The sequence below is a fragment of the Oreochromis niloticus genome, linkage group LG17, assembly GCF_001858045.2.
Source record: "Oreochromis niloticus isolate F11D_XX linkage group LG17, O_niloticus_UMD_NMBU, whole genome shotgun sequence".
Lineage (NCBI taxonomy): Eukaryota > Metazoa > Chordata > Actinopteri > Cichliformes > Cichlidae > Oreochromis > Oreochromis niloticus.
In genome coordinates, this window is record NC_031981.2 from 37,945,647 (window position 1) to 37,963,214 (window position 17,568).

Here is a 17,568-nt window from a genome sequence, read left to right on the forward strand (position 1 = left end):
GGCCGTGACCGACTGTGTTCGAGATGTTATCACTGTGATATAATTAGAACAACACAACCTGAACACATCTTGGAGGTGTGACTACTTCTGTCAGCAGAAGATGGCTCTGCTGCGAGTGGACTGACATGAAAAGTAGCATTAAAGATACGAGGTGCTTCACTTCAGGTCAGAAGTGCTAGAATCACAGTACAACCAGGATGCTGACTGCGCGATATTAGGAAAACCTGCGATGTGCGATAACTGTGATCAATATTGCGATAACGATATGACTTGCGATAAAATAAATAGCAAAAAAACCCCAAAACGAATACATAATTTCCGTTTTACTGCAACAGTTTTATTTAAAGAAAGCTGCTGTATTAGCAGTGTAACAACAAAGTGCACTTTAACATTGAAACATTGCCCCCATAAAAAAAAATTTCTGAGGCTTGAATTCTAAAAGACATCCTTCCCGGTCTCTGTAATTAGTTTTAAATAAACATAACTTAAATTATACTGCAAATGATCTCAATGCAGTTGTTCATCATTTTACCACTCACCAAGTAGTTATGATGTAAGTCAAAACTGGAGAGGAAACTTTACTGTAGTGCTTGTGCAGTTTTCAGCTTGGCTCAGTTCAAACATGACGGTCTTGCGGCATGTTTCGTACATTTGTGGAATGGCGACATGGGAAAAGTAGTTTCGTGAGGGGATGCGGTATCTCCGGTCCACTTTATGTATCAGACTGGTGAAGCCCTCTCTGCTAACTGTATTTATAGGCATCATGTCTTTAGCCAAGAAATGTGTAATGGCCTCTGTTATTTCTTTGTAGCGCTTCGACGTTTTCTCATAAGGAGTTCCACTTGAAAAACTCGGATACAGAGACGGCTGTTGGACTGCTGTTTTTTAGCCACGAGTTCATAGTCAGTAGCGTTCTCGTCATGCGTCTCGCTCTCAGCCATTACAACTCTGACTCGTTGCTGCAGCGTTGTTCGCTCCGCCTCTAATCCATTTGATTGGTTAATGCCGTGAAGGGCTCTATTCGACTGGTCAAATGTGTAAAGGGGTTTCTTTGATTGGTAAATCCTTTAAAGCACGTGTGTAAACATTTTAAGGTACCCAATTATCGCAGTTTACGCCATCTTTTGCGATGGGCCCATCGCACAGGCTGATATCGCGATGACAATAAATATTCGATTTATTGTGCAGGCCTACTGCTGACGTTTGGTTAGGTCTTTAGCTCTGACTTAAAGTGAGTTGTATCCATAATGCCACGTGTAACTTATCAGTTCCTCAGCTACTTTTGAGATTTTTGAGATTCAGGAACTGCACCGTGATGCTACCCCTAGAAGATTTTGGCCATGTTGTCGTCTCCTAAGATGAAATGTACGTTATTATGCTTGACAGGAAAATTTGAGTTGGTCAGCAGTGAAATGTATATCAGAATGCTTACGGTTAAATAGCACTGTTTATAGTAAGCTGAATTTGTCATTTGCAAAGTATAAGCGAGAGTCTGATGTTGCTTATAAACGTAACTAGCACCATCTTGGACTGCAGCTGGCAACAGCACATCTTCTTTTGCTCTGCTGCCTAAGTGAGCTTAACGTAGCATGAACCACTTTTCCAGTTGGCACAGGTTCTGGTTATAGTGGCCCTCAACCTCAAGTACATCTTTACAGCAGAACAAGGACTAGTGTTGTAGTTGATGGACGAAATTGTGGAGTACCCTGACTAACTCTGGGGCCACATCCATTTTTCTAGGTAGTCTTTTTAGCTCAGTCAGTCGGCCTGCCGGAGCCTGTGTGTGTGAAGGACTCTGATCCCAGAAACATTCTGTGTTAAAACACGGACCACGACATGCCTGGTTATAATAATAAACTTGAGAATAACCAAGGATGAAGGTGCAAATAATACATATCCATTCACTAACCTGTTGTTGTGTAACAACATGTCAGGGTGATAGCTGGATGTCATTTCCCTGCAAAGCCACTCTACACTCCACTCTACTCGATCCACATTCCTGTCACACTGCTCAGACTGAAACTGAGCTCTTTGAAACATTTGTCTTGCATCATCAGCAGCGCTGTATGCACTCATGCCTGCTGACTGCTGTCTACTGCTGCTGCTTGAACCACTGCACCTTTGCTGAGCTCTGGCTTCTTTTTAAATTGTGTGTGGATGCTTGCATGTCTGCTTTGTGGGATGTATGACGGGGGCTAATGACCCATTAGTGATTCGTTTTAATTGCAAAGTGATTATTGAAAGCAAAGTCATGTTATCACATTTTTTTCATGCCACTTGTTTTAGATCACCTGCATTCTTTGAATGATTGAAGAAGATGACAATGGAAAATGAGCCACTTGCTAATGCTATGCTAACAGAATATAATTGTGAATCTCATTTGTTATTAGGGCTGTTCGATATAACGATATATATCGGATGACGATAGAAAAACGTCTATCGTTTCATTTTACGCTATCGTTTGTTTCGTGGTGTCGCAAAATAAACTGTTTACGGCAATATTTTTTCATCATTTTGATGGTCACTGTAGTGGCTATATTAATTTCCTAAAGTTCTCTCTTTCTCTTATATTTAATATAACCACACTATGGAAGGACAAGCGCTTGTTTTTTATGCGTTTTCGTTAGCAACAACGACGGTAAAACCACGGCGTGTCCGCTTGTTTATTTTCCACATAAACCTTTCACAATAAAGCTCAAGATCCTGTTGAGGCTTTTCAAAATAAAACGAGTCACGTGAAAGATGCAGAGTATTAACGGATGAGAAGCAAAAAAGAGCCGCCAGGTGCTAAAAAATAAACCTTAGACTCAAACGTTAGAACAGGCTTTTCCCCGCAGCACGCCGTGTAATAAATACTCACAAAGAAAACGGCAGCCGTTACAACTTACGTCTAAAAATATATCGTTTCATGCATCAGTTAAAACACTCGACTCCAGGTACACGACGCCCAGCTGGAAACACTTCACGCAAGTCGAGATGCCCGACATTCACAGAATTTACAGGAACTGTTACATTTTTGTAATTTATATCGTTATATCGACGATAGATGTTTTAATATCGGGATATGAGATTTTGGTCATATCGCACAGCCCTATTTGTTATTATCAGGTTATATCTGCTATATCTAATCAAACTAACTGTGCAGTTCCAGATGGGTTTCAGGTTGCACCTGAGTGACATGCAGCTTATCGTTTCAGTGCAGATTCACCTCCAGCATGAGTGTGTGTTTAAAATAAAGAATTTAGTCAGAGCTTTCTTCACGATGTTTCACTTAGTGCTGGCTTTGAACTGCTACATTTGCTAGTGTGGGTGTGTCACTCATGTTAACACAATGTACCAGGTGAAGGACTGCCACATGTATATTTAATATCATAGTCTGTGAATCCCCTGGGTTTGTCATCATTGAACATCAGATCGTCTCTTTCTTTTTCAACAAAAGAAAATAAATAAATAGCATGATGTGAATCCCTAAATGTTATTAAAATTGACCAGTTGGTGCTCGTGGCTTTTTCTAAATCACCTCACACCTGTTTGGTTTTTGTCCTGCAGTTTCTTATTGATTGGTTTCTGAAACCAGTAGATCTGCAGTACTTTAATGTCAGACAGTATACTGGCCCAGATTTGTCAGTTTAACTATGCTAGCTTGGATGTAGAAACGAGACACATGCTGTTACAGCGCGTCCTGTTAGGACAAAACCGAGGAGTTTTAATGTTTTGGAGATGAGGTGACAGCCCCGGGCTGTGGCCTACCTGCAGACCTTCATACAGGCTACGTACAGTTTTTTATTTGACCAGAACAAAGCAGTAGGGACTCGCCTGCTTGCGCAGTACTTGTATTCCTTTTCTGTTCCAAAAGACAAGGCAAAGCTTGTTTCTTATGCAGCTGTTGTCATGGAGTTCATGGAGGAGCAAAGTGTCTGCAACAAACCGAACTTCACTCCAGTGATACAGAACAGAATTCCTGCAGGAGCTGGAAAAAACAGACTTAATGATGGGAAGTTTGATCGAAGCAATCAGCACAGCTAAAGGCATGTTCCACCTACAGTTACAGGATTATTTCAACCTTCTTTATCTGTGTTTACAACTGTACTTCTCCAGTATATCAATGTAGGTATAACATGTGTATATGTAGACATTAGAACAGGCACTATGATGACTTTTACAGACGTGACTTGGGTCCGTTCGCTGCCAGGTACAAAACCGGTTTCACTTTCAGGTTTGCTTTCCTTTTGATGCATCATTTACTTATAAATATCAGCATTTTAACATGATTAGATCCTCTCTCCTATTGTGAGAACAATGAAAAGAGTTTTTTAAATGTTGAATATGATCCATGTAGAGCCAGCCAACAGCTGAATTCACTCATTCGCCACATTGTAATAATGACCTTGTGAACTTGCTCTGGTGTGTACGTTAGGCTACAACAGGAAAGTTTGTTTGAGCTGCACTCAACGTGCCGTCCCTGTAAGAGTTGAAGAGTTTATTTTTAGATGCATTTAGTTTCACTTCATCATCAAACCGTTGGATCTGCACTTTGAACTTTGAGCTTTTATTCCACCCAGACAACTTGTAGTTGTCTTCTTGAGATGGTCTATTGTTTTTAAATGAGTTTTTTCCTTTCTGACCCCTGATCTGTGTGCACGCAGCACGTCTGTCACCCTAACCTACCTGTCATAACTTTCTGATTGAATGAAGTCATACATTTCAAAATAACCTAGCCCCTCCCACCCCCCAAATCCCTATGAACAGGTTTAGTCAAATGTTCGTGGACTAACTCTTCACATTTACATTTGCACCCGTCTCCTGTCTCTTAGTTGGGTGTGCCTCTATCAGCTCTGTTGTAATTTTACGTAGGAGTTGTGTCAGTTGTGATCCAGGCAGATAGTACAGAGGTATTACTGCAGCTCCCTGCCAGCACTGAGCTCAGGGCTTGTTGTGGCCTTTTACCCTCATGCCTGCTGCAGCTGTCTGTTGACAGACGTTACACCTGTACTTTCACTTTTGGGGGCCCGTGGATTAGGCTTTAGACCGACTGCATCTGTGTGCAGTCATGTTCTCTGACTTCTTTCATATATTGTACTCATGGAAAACACTGCAACTTCAAGTGGGGCGTTTTAGGTATAACACTAAATGAAAGCAAACACTATTAAAGTCCTTTATAACAAGAAGTGAATAGATCAGTGAAACAGAACTATTCACTTTGAAACATTATCACTGAGAATGATGGATGCAGGCAAACATTACAGCCCAGTCAGTACTTGGAGCCAGTTTTTAGAGTCAGATGCTGTGACATTCTTTATATTATTCTTTCTAGCTTCCATCGCACAAACCTCTTGATTCTGCACCGCGGTGTGTTTATGCTTGCTTGTTCTTCAACCACATACACAGAGGAACTGATTTGCTCATTGCAGGTCACTTTGAAGCCGACAGCTGGTCACTCATGAGCGTTCCACACTCTGGTTGTATTCTTCACTCTCGTTGGTCGTGGCTTCAGTTATTTTGCCCCTAATCACTTGAAGTCTGATTTGTTATGATTGTCAATAACACAGTCAGAGTGTTAACGGCCGACTCTGCTGGGCAGCCTGTGTAAATGACCACAGGACTCTATTTCTGCATTCACTATTTTCTTTATGTTTAATGTTAAACTTGATATAATGTATCTCTAACCACATGTTATTAGAATCATCTGTGAGAAACTGAACAGCTCTGCAGACAAACGGACAGCTTTAGTTTCTTACTTATAGCATGAAGAGAAAGGGACACTGGCTCTAACCTGGTCAGTGGAGCAGTGGCAGTTTTAGCCTGTTGTCAGATAGAGGGCATAGGTGTATTGCTGCTTAAGCCTGATGGTGGCTCAGTTTATCAGTTTTGGCTCTGCAGATTTTCAAATATGACGTGGAGTCAAAGTATTGTAACACAGAGCCTGAAATGATCATAACAACCTCGTAACTCCATCTCATTTATCACATTTCTGCTGGGTTTTTGTTTTTGTGGGACTCTTCGCTTATTGTTTGCATTCCACAGATGCCCTTTGTTTCCATGCCCATATGCTTTATATCAGCTGATCAAAAAGAAGTTTCTGGTGACAAAGTAGGTGATAGTTGTTGTGTCTAGCTTACCTCTCCAGCAGTGGGGTCAGCATCAGTTCTCTAAGGACATGGCTGCTTGTTATTTTTGGCACAGCTTGGGAAGGAGGGGCACTCGTCTTAAAGTGAAAGGAAATGAAGCCGTCATCTTTGACAGCCTCACCCCACAGCACCTCGTCCACGTAACGCTCGTGTACAAGCGAGACAGAATGAATTCCCCTGTGTGTTTTGGGAGCTGGCCTACTTTCTGTTTTTGTATTGTCTGTACTTCTGGTTTAGTTTCTCAGTAAAGGCCCACAGGCTCTGTTGTTTTCTCTGAGACACAGTTTGGTACATAATGTTTTAGGTTTGTCTAAATGCTGGTGAGCACCTCTTCTTTATTTAGCATTATATTTTGATTTGCTGAGTTGTGTTCTGTATATAAATGCTTTGTACTGGGTGGATTGAGTGTATTCTCTCTGCGGATGAATGCCGCCATTAAGCAGCCTTCTGGGCTTCAGCTGGACCTAGGCTGAAAGACGGGCTTGTGGTGGTTACATAAGTCCGCCATTGTTGTGTCATTGTGCCGCTGTGATGAGCCAGGCCCTGACCAACAAAGGAAATGGCCTCATTAACCAGCAGCAAACAAGCATTTTAACACATCTCACTAATGTTTAGCAGGCACACATGAACCCATTTAATAGACAGGCCTGACAATAAGCATGTGAATACAGCTGTAATCATTAGAATTGTTCATTTGCACTCTTATTGCACACATGGTTTTTACACATGAGCTTGTTGATCACATGTGTCACTTCAACTTTGGCTTCATCAGGTAACTTCCAGGTTTGCATTAAGGGAAAAACCTACATGAATATTTCATTCATTCATGCTTTAGGTCTAAGAGGACTGTTGGTAGAAACAAACAGACAACAACTAGCTCTAAGGAAAGTACTCAGGCCTCTGGATTTGTCTCTCTCTGTCTCCGCACAGTGGAAGGTGAAGGTCAAGGTCGCATTCTCCAGCGGTTTCCTGAGAAAGACTGGGAGGACAGCCCATTCCCACAAGGCGTAGAGCTGGTAAGTCATGTATCTGTGATCCTCGGGGCCAGAACAAGACAGTTACATCTGTCAAAGTTAGCAGCTATAGGCCCTATCGGGCCACAGCAGCTGCCACGACCTATTTATGTGATTTAAACAAATACTGTTTATTTCGTTTTCATGCATAGGTGAGCATGTGCAGAAACTGTAAAGGACTGACCTTCACTGCAGTGCTGTTGATGTTTGAACCTATCCATGCCAGCCTTATCCACTTTAAATACTCATTTCTGTCCTGTTCAGTTCATTTAAAGTAGTTAGCTACCTTCCGAGGGCCCAACATGAAGCCCTAAGTGCTTAGTGACTTTCACTCCTGTGCATGTTTTCTAGCTTATGATTATATTTTCTGCATAACGGTTGGAAGTTAGGTTGAAATTATGTACGGAATCTATAACAAACTGCAGAGCCATTGTGAAATATTCACATCCTGTCATCGGCTCTGTCCCTGCTATTGATAGTGTCTGAATCAAATGAATCTAGGTCGGCTGTCTGGCCTGAGCAGTCAGTGTGGTTAAAGGGGTCGGCGAGTTAAAAGCGCATCTGCGCTGTGATTCAGAAACAGACAACAACAAAATAAATAAAAACGCTTCATGAACAGGTTGGCTTTGATTTGACTGGACGTCCATGTTTACATCAGGCTTACGTCAGGTAACTGACAGCAACTGACATACAAATGACAAACAAAGGTCTCAAGAAAAACCCTGTAAATATTGATTCTGTGGGCTTTATGTCAACACTCTGACAGGATCGATGGCTCCAGTTACATTTCTTGTTTTACAAGTCAATATTTAAATGTTACACACTATAACCAATTGTATTGAAATCGGAAATTGATTTACTGTCATATTTGGAGCCGTCGCTCATGGCGAGCTGTAGTGGAGTTGGAAAGTTTTCACCACCTGTTTTGTTAGGATGCTGAAAGCCCAGCCCTGGAAGAACTGGCCTGAGGTGTTGTCCCACCATGGTAAATGGACTGGTTCTTATATAGCGCTTTTCTACTCTCCTGGAGTACTCAAAGCGCTCTATACAACACGCCGCATTCACCCCATACACACCCATTCACACAAGCACTATTATCTATACGGTGAGTGCTTTCTAACTATCATTCATACATTCATACTCCGATGGATGCATCGGAGAGCCAGTCGGGGTTAGTATCTTGCCCAAGGATATTTGGCATGCAAACTGGGGGAGCGAACCACCAACCTTCCGATCAGCAGCTGACCTGCTCTACCTCCTGAGCTACAGCCACCCCATGTGATCTACTGTTGTCTGACATGTTTACTAATGTTTATCTTTCTCTTCTTCACTGTGTCTTCATCTCTTGCCACCACCTTCCCACCACTCCTCCCGTCCTCCTTGCTCTTCAGTTCTGCCAACCCAGCGGTTGGCAGCTGGTTCCCGATCAGCTGCCTCCCTCCTTCTTTGTAGCGGTTTTGACTGACATCAACTCGGACCGTCACTATTGTGCCTGCTTCACCTTCTGGGAGGGCCTGGACAACCCACAGGTGAGAAAGCCATCAGATGTTCAGTGTCAAATGATCAGTCCACGCTGGCTAATGCAGTGTTTTGGTACACGAGGCACAGAACAACCTGGGCTCCATAAATAATTTTTCCCTTTCTGTTACTGTTTGTGAAAACTGAAGGAGACATTCTGATCCTCACGTATATTTTAAAAAATAGCTCAAATAATTCCACAGCATGTCTTTATCCTGTCTTCCTTCTCTCACCCCAACCAATCACAGCAGATGGCCCCGCCCCTCCCTGAGCCTGGTTCTGCCGGAGGTTTCTTCCTGTTAAAAGGGAGTTTTTCCTTCCCACTGTCGCCAAAGTGTTTGCTCATAGGGGGTCATATGATTGTTGGGTTTTTCTCTGTATGTATTATTGTAGGGTCGACCTTACAATATAAAGCACCTTGAGGCAACTGTTGTTGTGATTTTAAATAAAACTGAAATTGAATAATTTGTTGGAACACGTCCAAAAGGCACGTGAACATGTGTTCATTGTAAATAGGGTTTGCAGTTTGAATTGTTCACCTTAGCCTGATGTGGCAGTAATGTGTGACCCTGTGTTCAGCTGCAGAAGGCTGAGGCCAGCGAGGCGGACGAAGCAGATGAGGTGCTCTCCGTCGTCCAACCAGCTAAGATCTTTGCCCCCAAGAGCTTGGTGCTGGTGTCCCAGTTGGATTACACCGAGGTGTTCAGGGTACGGCTCACACAGCTTCTCCACATGTGACATTTATGTATGTAGATATGACACAACACAAGATGAACAACATTCAGTTGATATAAATTTTATTTAAAAAATGAGTGAATGTTGAAATAAAAAGGAACTAGTAAGTTGATTGGCTGGAGTTGGATTATGTGTGCAGTATGTGTTGGTTGATTCTGTTTGTGGCAAAGGTGGCGGCGTATGCACATGGATGTATCTACACATGCATGGACGTCCAACATGAATGAAACTGCACACAGGTTCCTAAACAAATTATTAAATCATTCTCAAATCATCCGTTTCAGAGCATTTTCTGTTTGACCGTCCGTAGTTTACTAAGACTTTACAGTGCAAAGTTTGGACATAGAAAATTACTTTTTTTGTAGTATTTCTTTTTAAAAGGCCCTGACCTCCACCTTCAGTTCTGAAATCTGGACATTAGAGTCTGTCAAAGACTAGAGGCTGACATTCTCACTGGTCTCTCTTACCATGAAACTGTAGTTTGGGACAGAGACATAAAAAATGTCTGAAAAACAGGTAAAGGGCCCATATTTGAGCACACAATAACAAAACTGCACATTACCAAAGAGAACTTGTCATCCTTTCTGAGTGGTATTATAGTCGTCTTTCACAGGGATGCAAAATAAAACTGAATTTCTTGACTCTGATCATTCAAAGTTTCAAGCATTATTAGAGATTAGTCGCGACTTTAAGACCGAGCATGCTGACTCCAGACAAACAGACACCTGACTGGACTGGAACCTGCGACCTTGCTGTGTGAATGAGTCTCCAGCCGTCTATGTGAAACCCTGCTGTGGCCTCGTGGTGCGGGTTTGTCTTTGACCCTTGACCTCTGTGTTTCTTGGTTGAACAGAACTGCCTGGGGCTGATCTACACCATCCACGTAGATGGTCTGTCTGCGCCCTTGGAAACAGTTATCGGGAATCTCCTCACTTGTGTCATCCCCATCGCTGGAGGCTCCCAGGTATAGCTTCCTGTCTTTCTCACGTTGACGATGCTGCATGACCTGCCAGAGGTGATGATTTGAGTTCAGGGGTCATTTAAACCAGTGCTGTTTCTCCCTGACCGATCAGGCTCTGTAAAATGTGTTAATGCCAGACTTTTAAATGGCAGCTGATGCTTTGCTCAGCCAGCTGTGTGTATAGAAGCAAAGCTTTGCACAGCCTGCTAGTGTAGCTGCGTTTTCAGCATGAACATCCAGCGCTCTGTTTGTGTTTAAAGGGTTGAGTATTGTATAACCTGGTTGTGCATTTCTGTGGGTTTCTATCATCTGTGTGGCTGAGCGCTGGTGTCACAGACAGGCAGCTCTGCAGTGACACTTTGAAACCTTCACTTTCAGTGAGACGGGCTTGGCAGAAACACTAAAGACCTGCGCTGTTGTGTTGAACAGCAATAACAAAGTGTGTGTGTTCTCTAACCTCACGTTGTCATATCGTGGACACATATGTGCACACAGCTGTTTAACCAATCACAGATGAGCTGGAAATCTGCAGAAAACTTCAGCAGGTTAATAAACCCTGTATTTCACACATAAAAATGTTGTAATAACTTGTTTCTCATGACATTTACTTTATTTCTCCTTCATTCATTTTTTTTCATATTTTATTTTAAGGTCATGTTTATTTTAATTCCACCACCTGGAAACTGTGCCTTGGTTTTATCTAATAGTCTTTTTTTTTAACACAGATGACTCATGTCACGGTGCACGTACAGTAGGAAGTGTGTATTTTCTCTGAACGCACACTAGCTGACACATCCTGCTCCAGATGTTGTAACCCGTGTGTGTCATTTGTGTGCACCCTACTGTACACTGGTTCCTCTGTGTTACAGACAGATGAGGCCCCAGTTTGTAGTTTAGACAGAGTTCCTCAGGTCCTGGCCTGTGACTGGCTGCTGGCCTGTCTCCAGGTAACTTTCCTGTTCTCCAAGCTTCACCAATCAGCAAGCAGCTCGATGTGATTGATTCTGTTCATCAAACAGGCCGCCATTGTTTCTCTTTTCTTTAAAGGAATGTGTTCTTTCTTGCAGTCGTTTCAAATCATTTGTGATTGATGGTGCTTCAGCTGTCTCTGACCTGGTTTTCTGTTTGTTTACATCATGTTCTTCATTTCAAGCATCTTTTGTGTTTGCCATGAGCTTGATTTGCTGCAGCAGTGTTTAAAAACACAGATTATTTTCTTGTTCTTTCCACGCTCTGCCTCGGTGACACATGCACACAAACACCTTTACACACATTCAAGTTGCTGTGCAGTTCGTACTTTGTTGCCTGGCAACCATATGGGATGGCAGATGGCTTCCTGTCGGGTAGCGCGGCGTCTGAATGAGAGAATCAGATTTAATCAGTATTAACACACATAAGACCCAAACAGTGCAGCTAGCCCACATCTCCACTCACACTCATCAGTGCACACTCGCTCCTTCATCATACAGAACTCAGGAGAGTTTGCTGCTCTCAGCAAGCACAAGCAGTGCTGAGTATCAGGAGGAGTGCGGGGCTCCTGGACAAAGTAACTCTAAATGCTCGCCATTACCACAGACGTCAAACCAACTGCAGCAATATGACACTGATGTACATTAGAAGTATTCAGTCAGACACGCTGTAGCTTAGGGTCAGTTCACCTTCAGAAGACCTTTTCATGTAGCACTTTATCAAATCGCTCTCCTGAAGAGCTACGTAGCTGGAGCTCTAGAAACATAATGGTGTATTTATCTACCGTAATCTAAGCAGCATGCAGCAGCATGTCCAGCTGACTCTTTCTTTAGTGTTGTTGCTGGATTGGATCAACCGGAGCACCTCGTAGCTGCGCTCGATTATGTGTGATTATAAAGTCACCTGGAGGCCGAGAACTTTCAAAACTGGATCACAGGTCTTACTATAAAACATGTCTGACTGTAAACTTGTCATGCAAGCAACACAAAAGGACAGCAGTGCAGTGTACAGGGACACACCCACCTCCTCAGGAGTGGTCTTCACTCGGTCTTCCTTCACCAATGAAAGAACTGCTTCGCTTCGTAGTCTTCCCGACCTCGTGATGTTGCTCAGCTGGCCTGTGCATTTGGTCTGGTACAAGAATGTAGGTTGTTTTTTTGGCCACTCCTATGTTAGGACTTTTGTTGTCGTTGTGTTTTTCTGCCTAAAGAGCCTCCTTCACCCAAACTCTTTTATCTGCTTAATTTGTTATGAAATAATGAGGCCCCAACTGTCCCAATACTTCTGATCCCTTTGAGCCATAAAAATGGCTGCAATTCCTAAAGAGTTAATGCCGTGCTTACTTGGTTAAATCCTTGATTTAAAGCTGAAACCCCGCTGTAGTCCAAACCACGCGTCCTTTTACAGATACTAACAGGCCTAATGCTATATCAGGGCTGGGCGATGCATCCTCAAAATTAGATCAGAATATTTCAAAGAATTTGCAGTAGTGATATTTATGGATAAATGAATGGCATTTTTCACCCCCCACCGAACACACACACACACACACACACACACACACACACACACACACACACACACACACACACACACACACACCACTTTTTAAGCAAGTGTATGACTCAGACAGGATCTTACAACAGCATAGACATTCATCTTTAGCAACAGTTTACGCAGCTCTAATACTTTGAGCTCAGTATGACAAATGGTGCCTTGCAGAAGTGGAGCGTCACCTTTTGATTAGCAAGACTGCCCTTAGACAAGAATGGACTTCATGCAGCTGTTCTGACCCAAGACCAGACTACAAGAACTAAGGCTACGTTCACACTGCAGGTCTTAATGCTCAATTCTGATTTTTTTTGATCAAATCCGATTTTTTTGTCTGCTTGTTCACACTACAAAGAAAATGCGACAGCAAACACGCTCTAGTGTGAACGCTCAAAGCGGCCCGCATGCGCAAAAGAAGACGTCACACACAACGCGCTCTGTTTAGACCCAGACCAAACAGTATTGTTTGACTGATGGCCCTTAATATAAAGACTTCGGACTTTACGTTTCACAGTTTTTGCTTTAAGTTATTTTGTTATTTACATAATAATGTAAATAACCTAATAATGATCCTTATTGCTGTTTTAGAGGAGCGGTGCTTCAAAGGATAGCTGCAGATTTCTGTCAGAATCTGCAGATTATAAAGTACAAATAAAATGTTCACGTTGTCTTCCCAACAGTTTCACTGACATCTACACGGGATGGCCAGGAAGCGTTCACGATGTCTTCTCCGGCGCTGATAATTGGCGTCTGTCAGTGACGTAAAAGACGGATTTAATGCGACCTGACCGTTCAAACAGCAGTCGCTTTCTAAAACATCGGATATGTATCGGATTCAGTACCACATACCAAAGTGACCCAGATCGGATTGGTGCTGTTCACACAGTCATACCATGATCAGATATGGGTCGCATAGGGTCAAAAAAATCGGATTTAATGCGCTTTCGCCTGCAGTGTGAACGTAGCCTTAGAGAGTCCCAGCAAGTCCGTCCCACCTCCCAATGTGTGTGCATGTGTGTGGCAGCGTGTTTACTCTGACTTTACTGGAACAAAGTCAGACGGTTTTTCATTAGAGATTACAGGAACAGATCTGTCTCTGAAATTGCTTCATATGATTCCAGAAACAGGGAATTTTATTCTTGACACCGTCCGTCACGCTGCCAAGTGTGATGCTGAAAGTAGACCTGCTGAAAGTCGTTCTGCTGGAGGTCATTGGCACTTTGTCTTGGCTGATCACATGAAGGTGCCGGCGTCTGTTGTTAGTTTTTTTCTTTTGGCTTTAACTTTGTGTTGTGTCGGGATCCTGCTGGAAGATGATTTCTGTGCTGCAGTTTCCAGTTTTGGAATTATGTAAAATTCCCCGACAGAGAGCTGGCCCAGCTGTTTACCAGTTAGTTTAATTTCTAGTCTCATAAGCCAAATGTGTACAGGCCTACTGCCGTGTGTGTGTGTGTGTGTGTGTGTGTGTGTGTGTGTGTGTGTGTGTTCTGCCTTAGTAAAAATAATGTAATCTGCAGCCCCCCCTCCCCCTGTTACTATGGTTACTGTTAGCTATGAAACAAATGAACATGCCTTGTTATGTCACTGCTGTGTATATTTTGCTGTTCCTGCTCAGTATTACACTTTCTTTGCACACGTGTGTCATCCTTCGGTTCGTTGTTTGTGCCACTTTGTTGTTTTGCTGTGCTGATACATGACTGTCAGAATGTTAAGTTTGGGCACTTTGTGCCTTCGCTGCAGTTGTTGCTAACCTGTCTTATCCTGTTGGTGTGTGTTTGTGTGTCTCTGCTGGGTGCTTGTGTAGCCGGGCCAGGAGCAGAGAGAGGAGAGTTTGGTACGCCTGACTTTGTTCTCCTCTCGCTACCAATCAGCTTTCCATTTACTCTGCTTCCTTTTCTCCACCCATTTCCTTCAGGCAGTCCATGCACACTTCCTGTGACAGAAGAACCAATCAAAAGCTTTGATATAGACTCAATATGTGACCAACAACTGATTATTTTACATACAATAATTAGTTTCTCGTCATTTTATTTCCATGTAACCAAAATGACCAGACCATTGACTGGTTGGTTTTTTCCCAGTTGACAGCAGTGGCTCTGAGGAGGACTGTGGTGGCCTCAGCTGTGACACCATGGCATCCAGTTTGGAGTATGTTTTTAAGGCCCTGCTGAAACCAGTTGCCTCCTCAAACCTCACACGTCTTTAGACCACAGCTGAGGACCGAGGCGAACGCAGCTGATGATCAGATGTTGGATCACAGTATTGAACTACTAACAGCTCACCTGTGGCTGCTGATGCTATTGCTGTTGCTGTAGAGAGCATGAGATAATGCTGCACTTTTTCCCCAGCTGGTGCTCCACGGCCGCACCGATCAGCCAAAGGTGGAAGTGGATTTGTAATGAGCCACGAAGCCTTTGTGATGTTCTCTTGTGCTGCAGTCATTAGTTAGTGTTGTCTGTCTGTAGCACTGATTTGTTTAGTTGGAGTCTAAATCATCTGTTTTCACTCTGCTTGTTATTTCAACAAACACAGATCAATATTTATTGGCTCCTGTCTACAGCACAGTACAGCTTCAGTTCTACAAAAGTTAATTTTGTGGTCTGTAACAAAGACAATTATTAGAGAATTGGGCATCATTAATGATTTCTCTGTTTAAACCTTTGGACAGAGTTCAGTTCAGATAAGATCTTCTGTGAATTCAGTTGCTTTCCACACGTTAGGCTGCAGTGGAAAAGTCACGCATGACCCCTGCCGTGTTTCTGGGATCTCGTTGATATGGTGGTGCTGCTGGTGTTTTCAGTAAGGTTGTTGGCTTGGAGTCCCGCCCGGCCCCATTCACATCCCGATCAGCTGGAATGGCTTGTGTTTAATTTGTCACGTAGCTGCTAAGCTTCTGGGATTCTCCATCTGTCTCTGAATCACTCTGCTCTGTGGACATGCACAGTTGTGATTAAACCTCGCCGCCAAACCCCGACTCTCTGACAACCACCATTTATTCTGTCATTTTCACACCTGCTTTCAAATCCTTTTTTTCTCCTCTCTTCGTCTTTAGCGGACTATAACATTAGGTGCTGGCGACCGGCAAGTCATCCAGACTCCAATCAACGACTCTCTTCCTGTCAGTGGCAGCAGTGTGGCTCAGCTCTTCAGACAGCTCGGTACGAGCAGATATGAAAAATACTTTCTTATATAGATCTGCAAAGTTGCTGTAGCACTGCTGTCAGAGTCCACAGCATCTGCAAACAACTCTGTTACTTAATGAGAAATGTCACCTCATAAGAGATGCATCTACATAATTAATTTTGTGTGTGATCTTTGTGATAAAACAGAAAATGTGCTTGCTACAGGCCAGCGAAGACCCATGTGGTTTCATTTTCTGTCAGTGTTAAACATAAAAACTCTCCATGTTAGACCTTTTTTTATCCTCTTTGCTCTTTATGAATAAAATGGATATCTTCGTATGCATCTCAGACATATGGCTACGGCCTGCTGCTCAGACCTTCTGTTTCTGAGAGCCAGCCAATCAGAGGACAGTTTTACACTTTTAGTGTTCAAAGAACAAATGCAGGTATCAGTTTAAAAGACATGAGAACCTTCAACTATATCAAATATGATGAAACTTGTTTCTCTAGTAATGATGCTTTAAAATCACCAATATTTCTCTGCATGCTCGCCTGCAGTGCATACAGCAGGTGAGGTAGGTGACACGTCCTGTCTGCTCTGTCCTCCCTCAGGTATAGCCAATGTTCTCTGTCTGTTCTGCGCCGCCCTGACGGAACATAAAATCCTGTTCCTGTCCAGCAGCTACCAGAGACTAACGGATGCCTGCCGGGCGTTGCTGGCCATCATGTTTCCTCTGAAATACAGGTGTGTCCCACTACTCTTTCTCTGTGCTCTGTCTTTAGATCAGTGTTAATCAAGCCAAACTGTAGACACTGCTGAAAGCAGGAAGTGTGTAAAGTCTCTTATTGTTTGTGTTTTCTCAGCTTCACTTACATTCCCATCCTACCTGGAAAACTACTCGAGGTCCTGAGCACCCCCACGCCCTTCATCATTGGTGTCAATTCCTTCTTCCGCTCTGAGACTCAAGAGCTGGTGGGTCCTCACTGTTTGCACCTTAGTAAATATGAGGCAATGCTTCATTACTACATGAGGTAGACTAGTTTTCATCAGTGCAACAGCAAAGAGCAGTGTCAGCAATGGTAAGGCTGAACTTGTGTCTTAAAGGTTTGCTGAGGAAAGATCCCAGACAGGAGTGTTATTGTCTGTCATCGACCTGACGTTGTGGAGCTTTTCTTTTCTTTAACAACCCACCGGCTGTACAAAAGGAGGCTGGTCTTATCTTTAGCATTGGAATAGTTGAGCATTTTATTTACCTCTGTCTTTAAAAAATAGACTTGGATATCGTTTAACGTATGTTTTGTGACCTTATATATGATTAAAGTGATATGAACAGTATTTAGAAGTGTGTCGGCAGGGGAGCGCTGTCCTGGGACAGGAAGGGTTCGTTCGGCACTAAAAAGACGAAGCTGTCTTTGATGGGAATAAATCAGCTGGATAAACTAACTCTTGCTTAGGTTAGTCTAAAGCTCCTGTCCTTGTAATTTGGGGCTTTTAATGATTTCTGTAAGCGGTGAAAACAGTTTTTTTATACCTTGAAAAAACAATAGCAGAAATGTGTGAATCCACACAG

At 43.0% G+C, this 17,568-nt stretch overlaps 1 protein-coding gene across 5 annotated transcripts in view; it reads left to right on the plus strand.

The window, feature by feature from the left end:
- The window catches only part of sbf1 (SET binding factor 1), a 54,417-nt gene that overhangs the window by 15,556 nt on the left and 21,293 nt on the right, over window positions 1-17,568 (plus strand). For 2 of the 5 annotated variants that reach the window (XM_005475599.4, XM_005475600.4), the window contains exons 2-10: window positions 7,059-7,144; window positions 8,533-8,670; window positions 9,239-9,367; window positions 10,248-10,358; window positions 11,225-11,302; window positions 14,680-14,709; window positions 15,928-16,033; window positions 16,610-16,742; window positions 16,862-16,970. In XM_005475599.4, the coding sequence (XP_005475656.1) occupies window positions 7,059-7,144; window positions 8,533-8,670; window positions 9,239-9,367; window positions 10,248-10,358; window positions 11,225-11,302; window positions 14,680-14,709; window positions 15,928-16,033; window positions 16,610-16,742; window positions 16,862-16,970 (920 nt within the window). The remainder of the gene's footprint in view (window positions 1-7,058; window positions 7,145-8,532; window positions 8,671-9,238; window positions 9,368-10,247; window positions 10,359-11,224; window positions 11,303-14,679; window positions 14,710-15,927; window positions 16,034-16,609; window positions 16,743-16,861; window positions 16,971-17,568) is intronic. The other 3 variants (XM_019346666.2, XM_019346667.2, XM_003449744.5) reach the window with 3 other exon arrangements.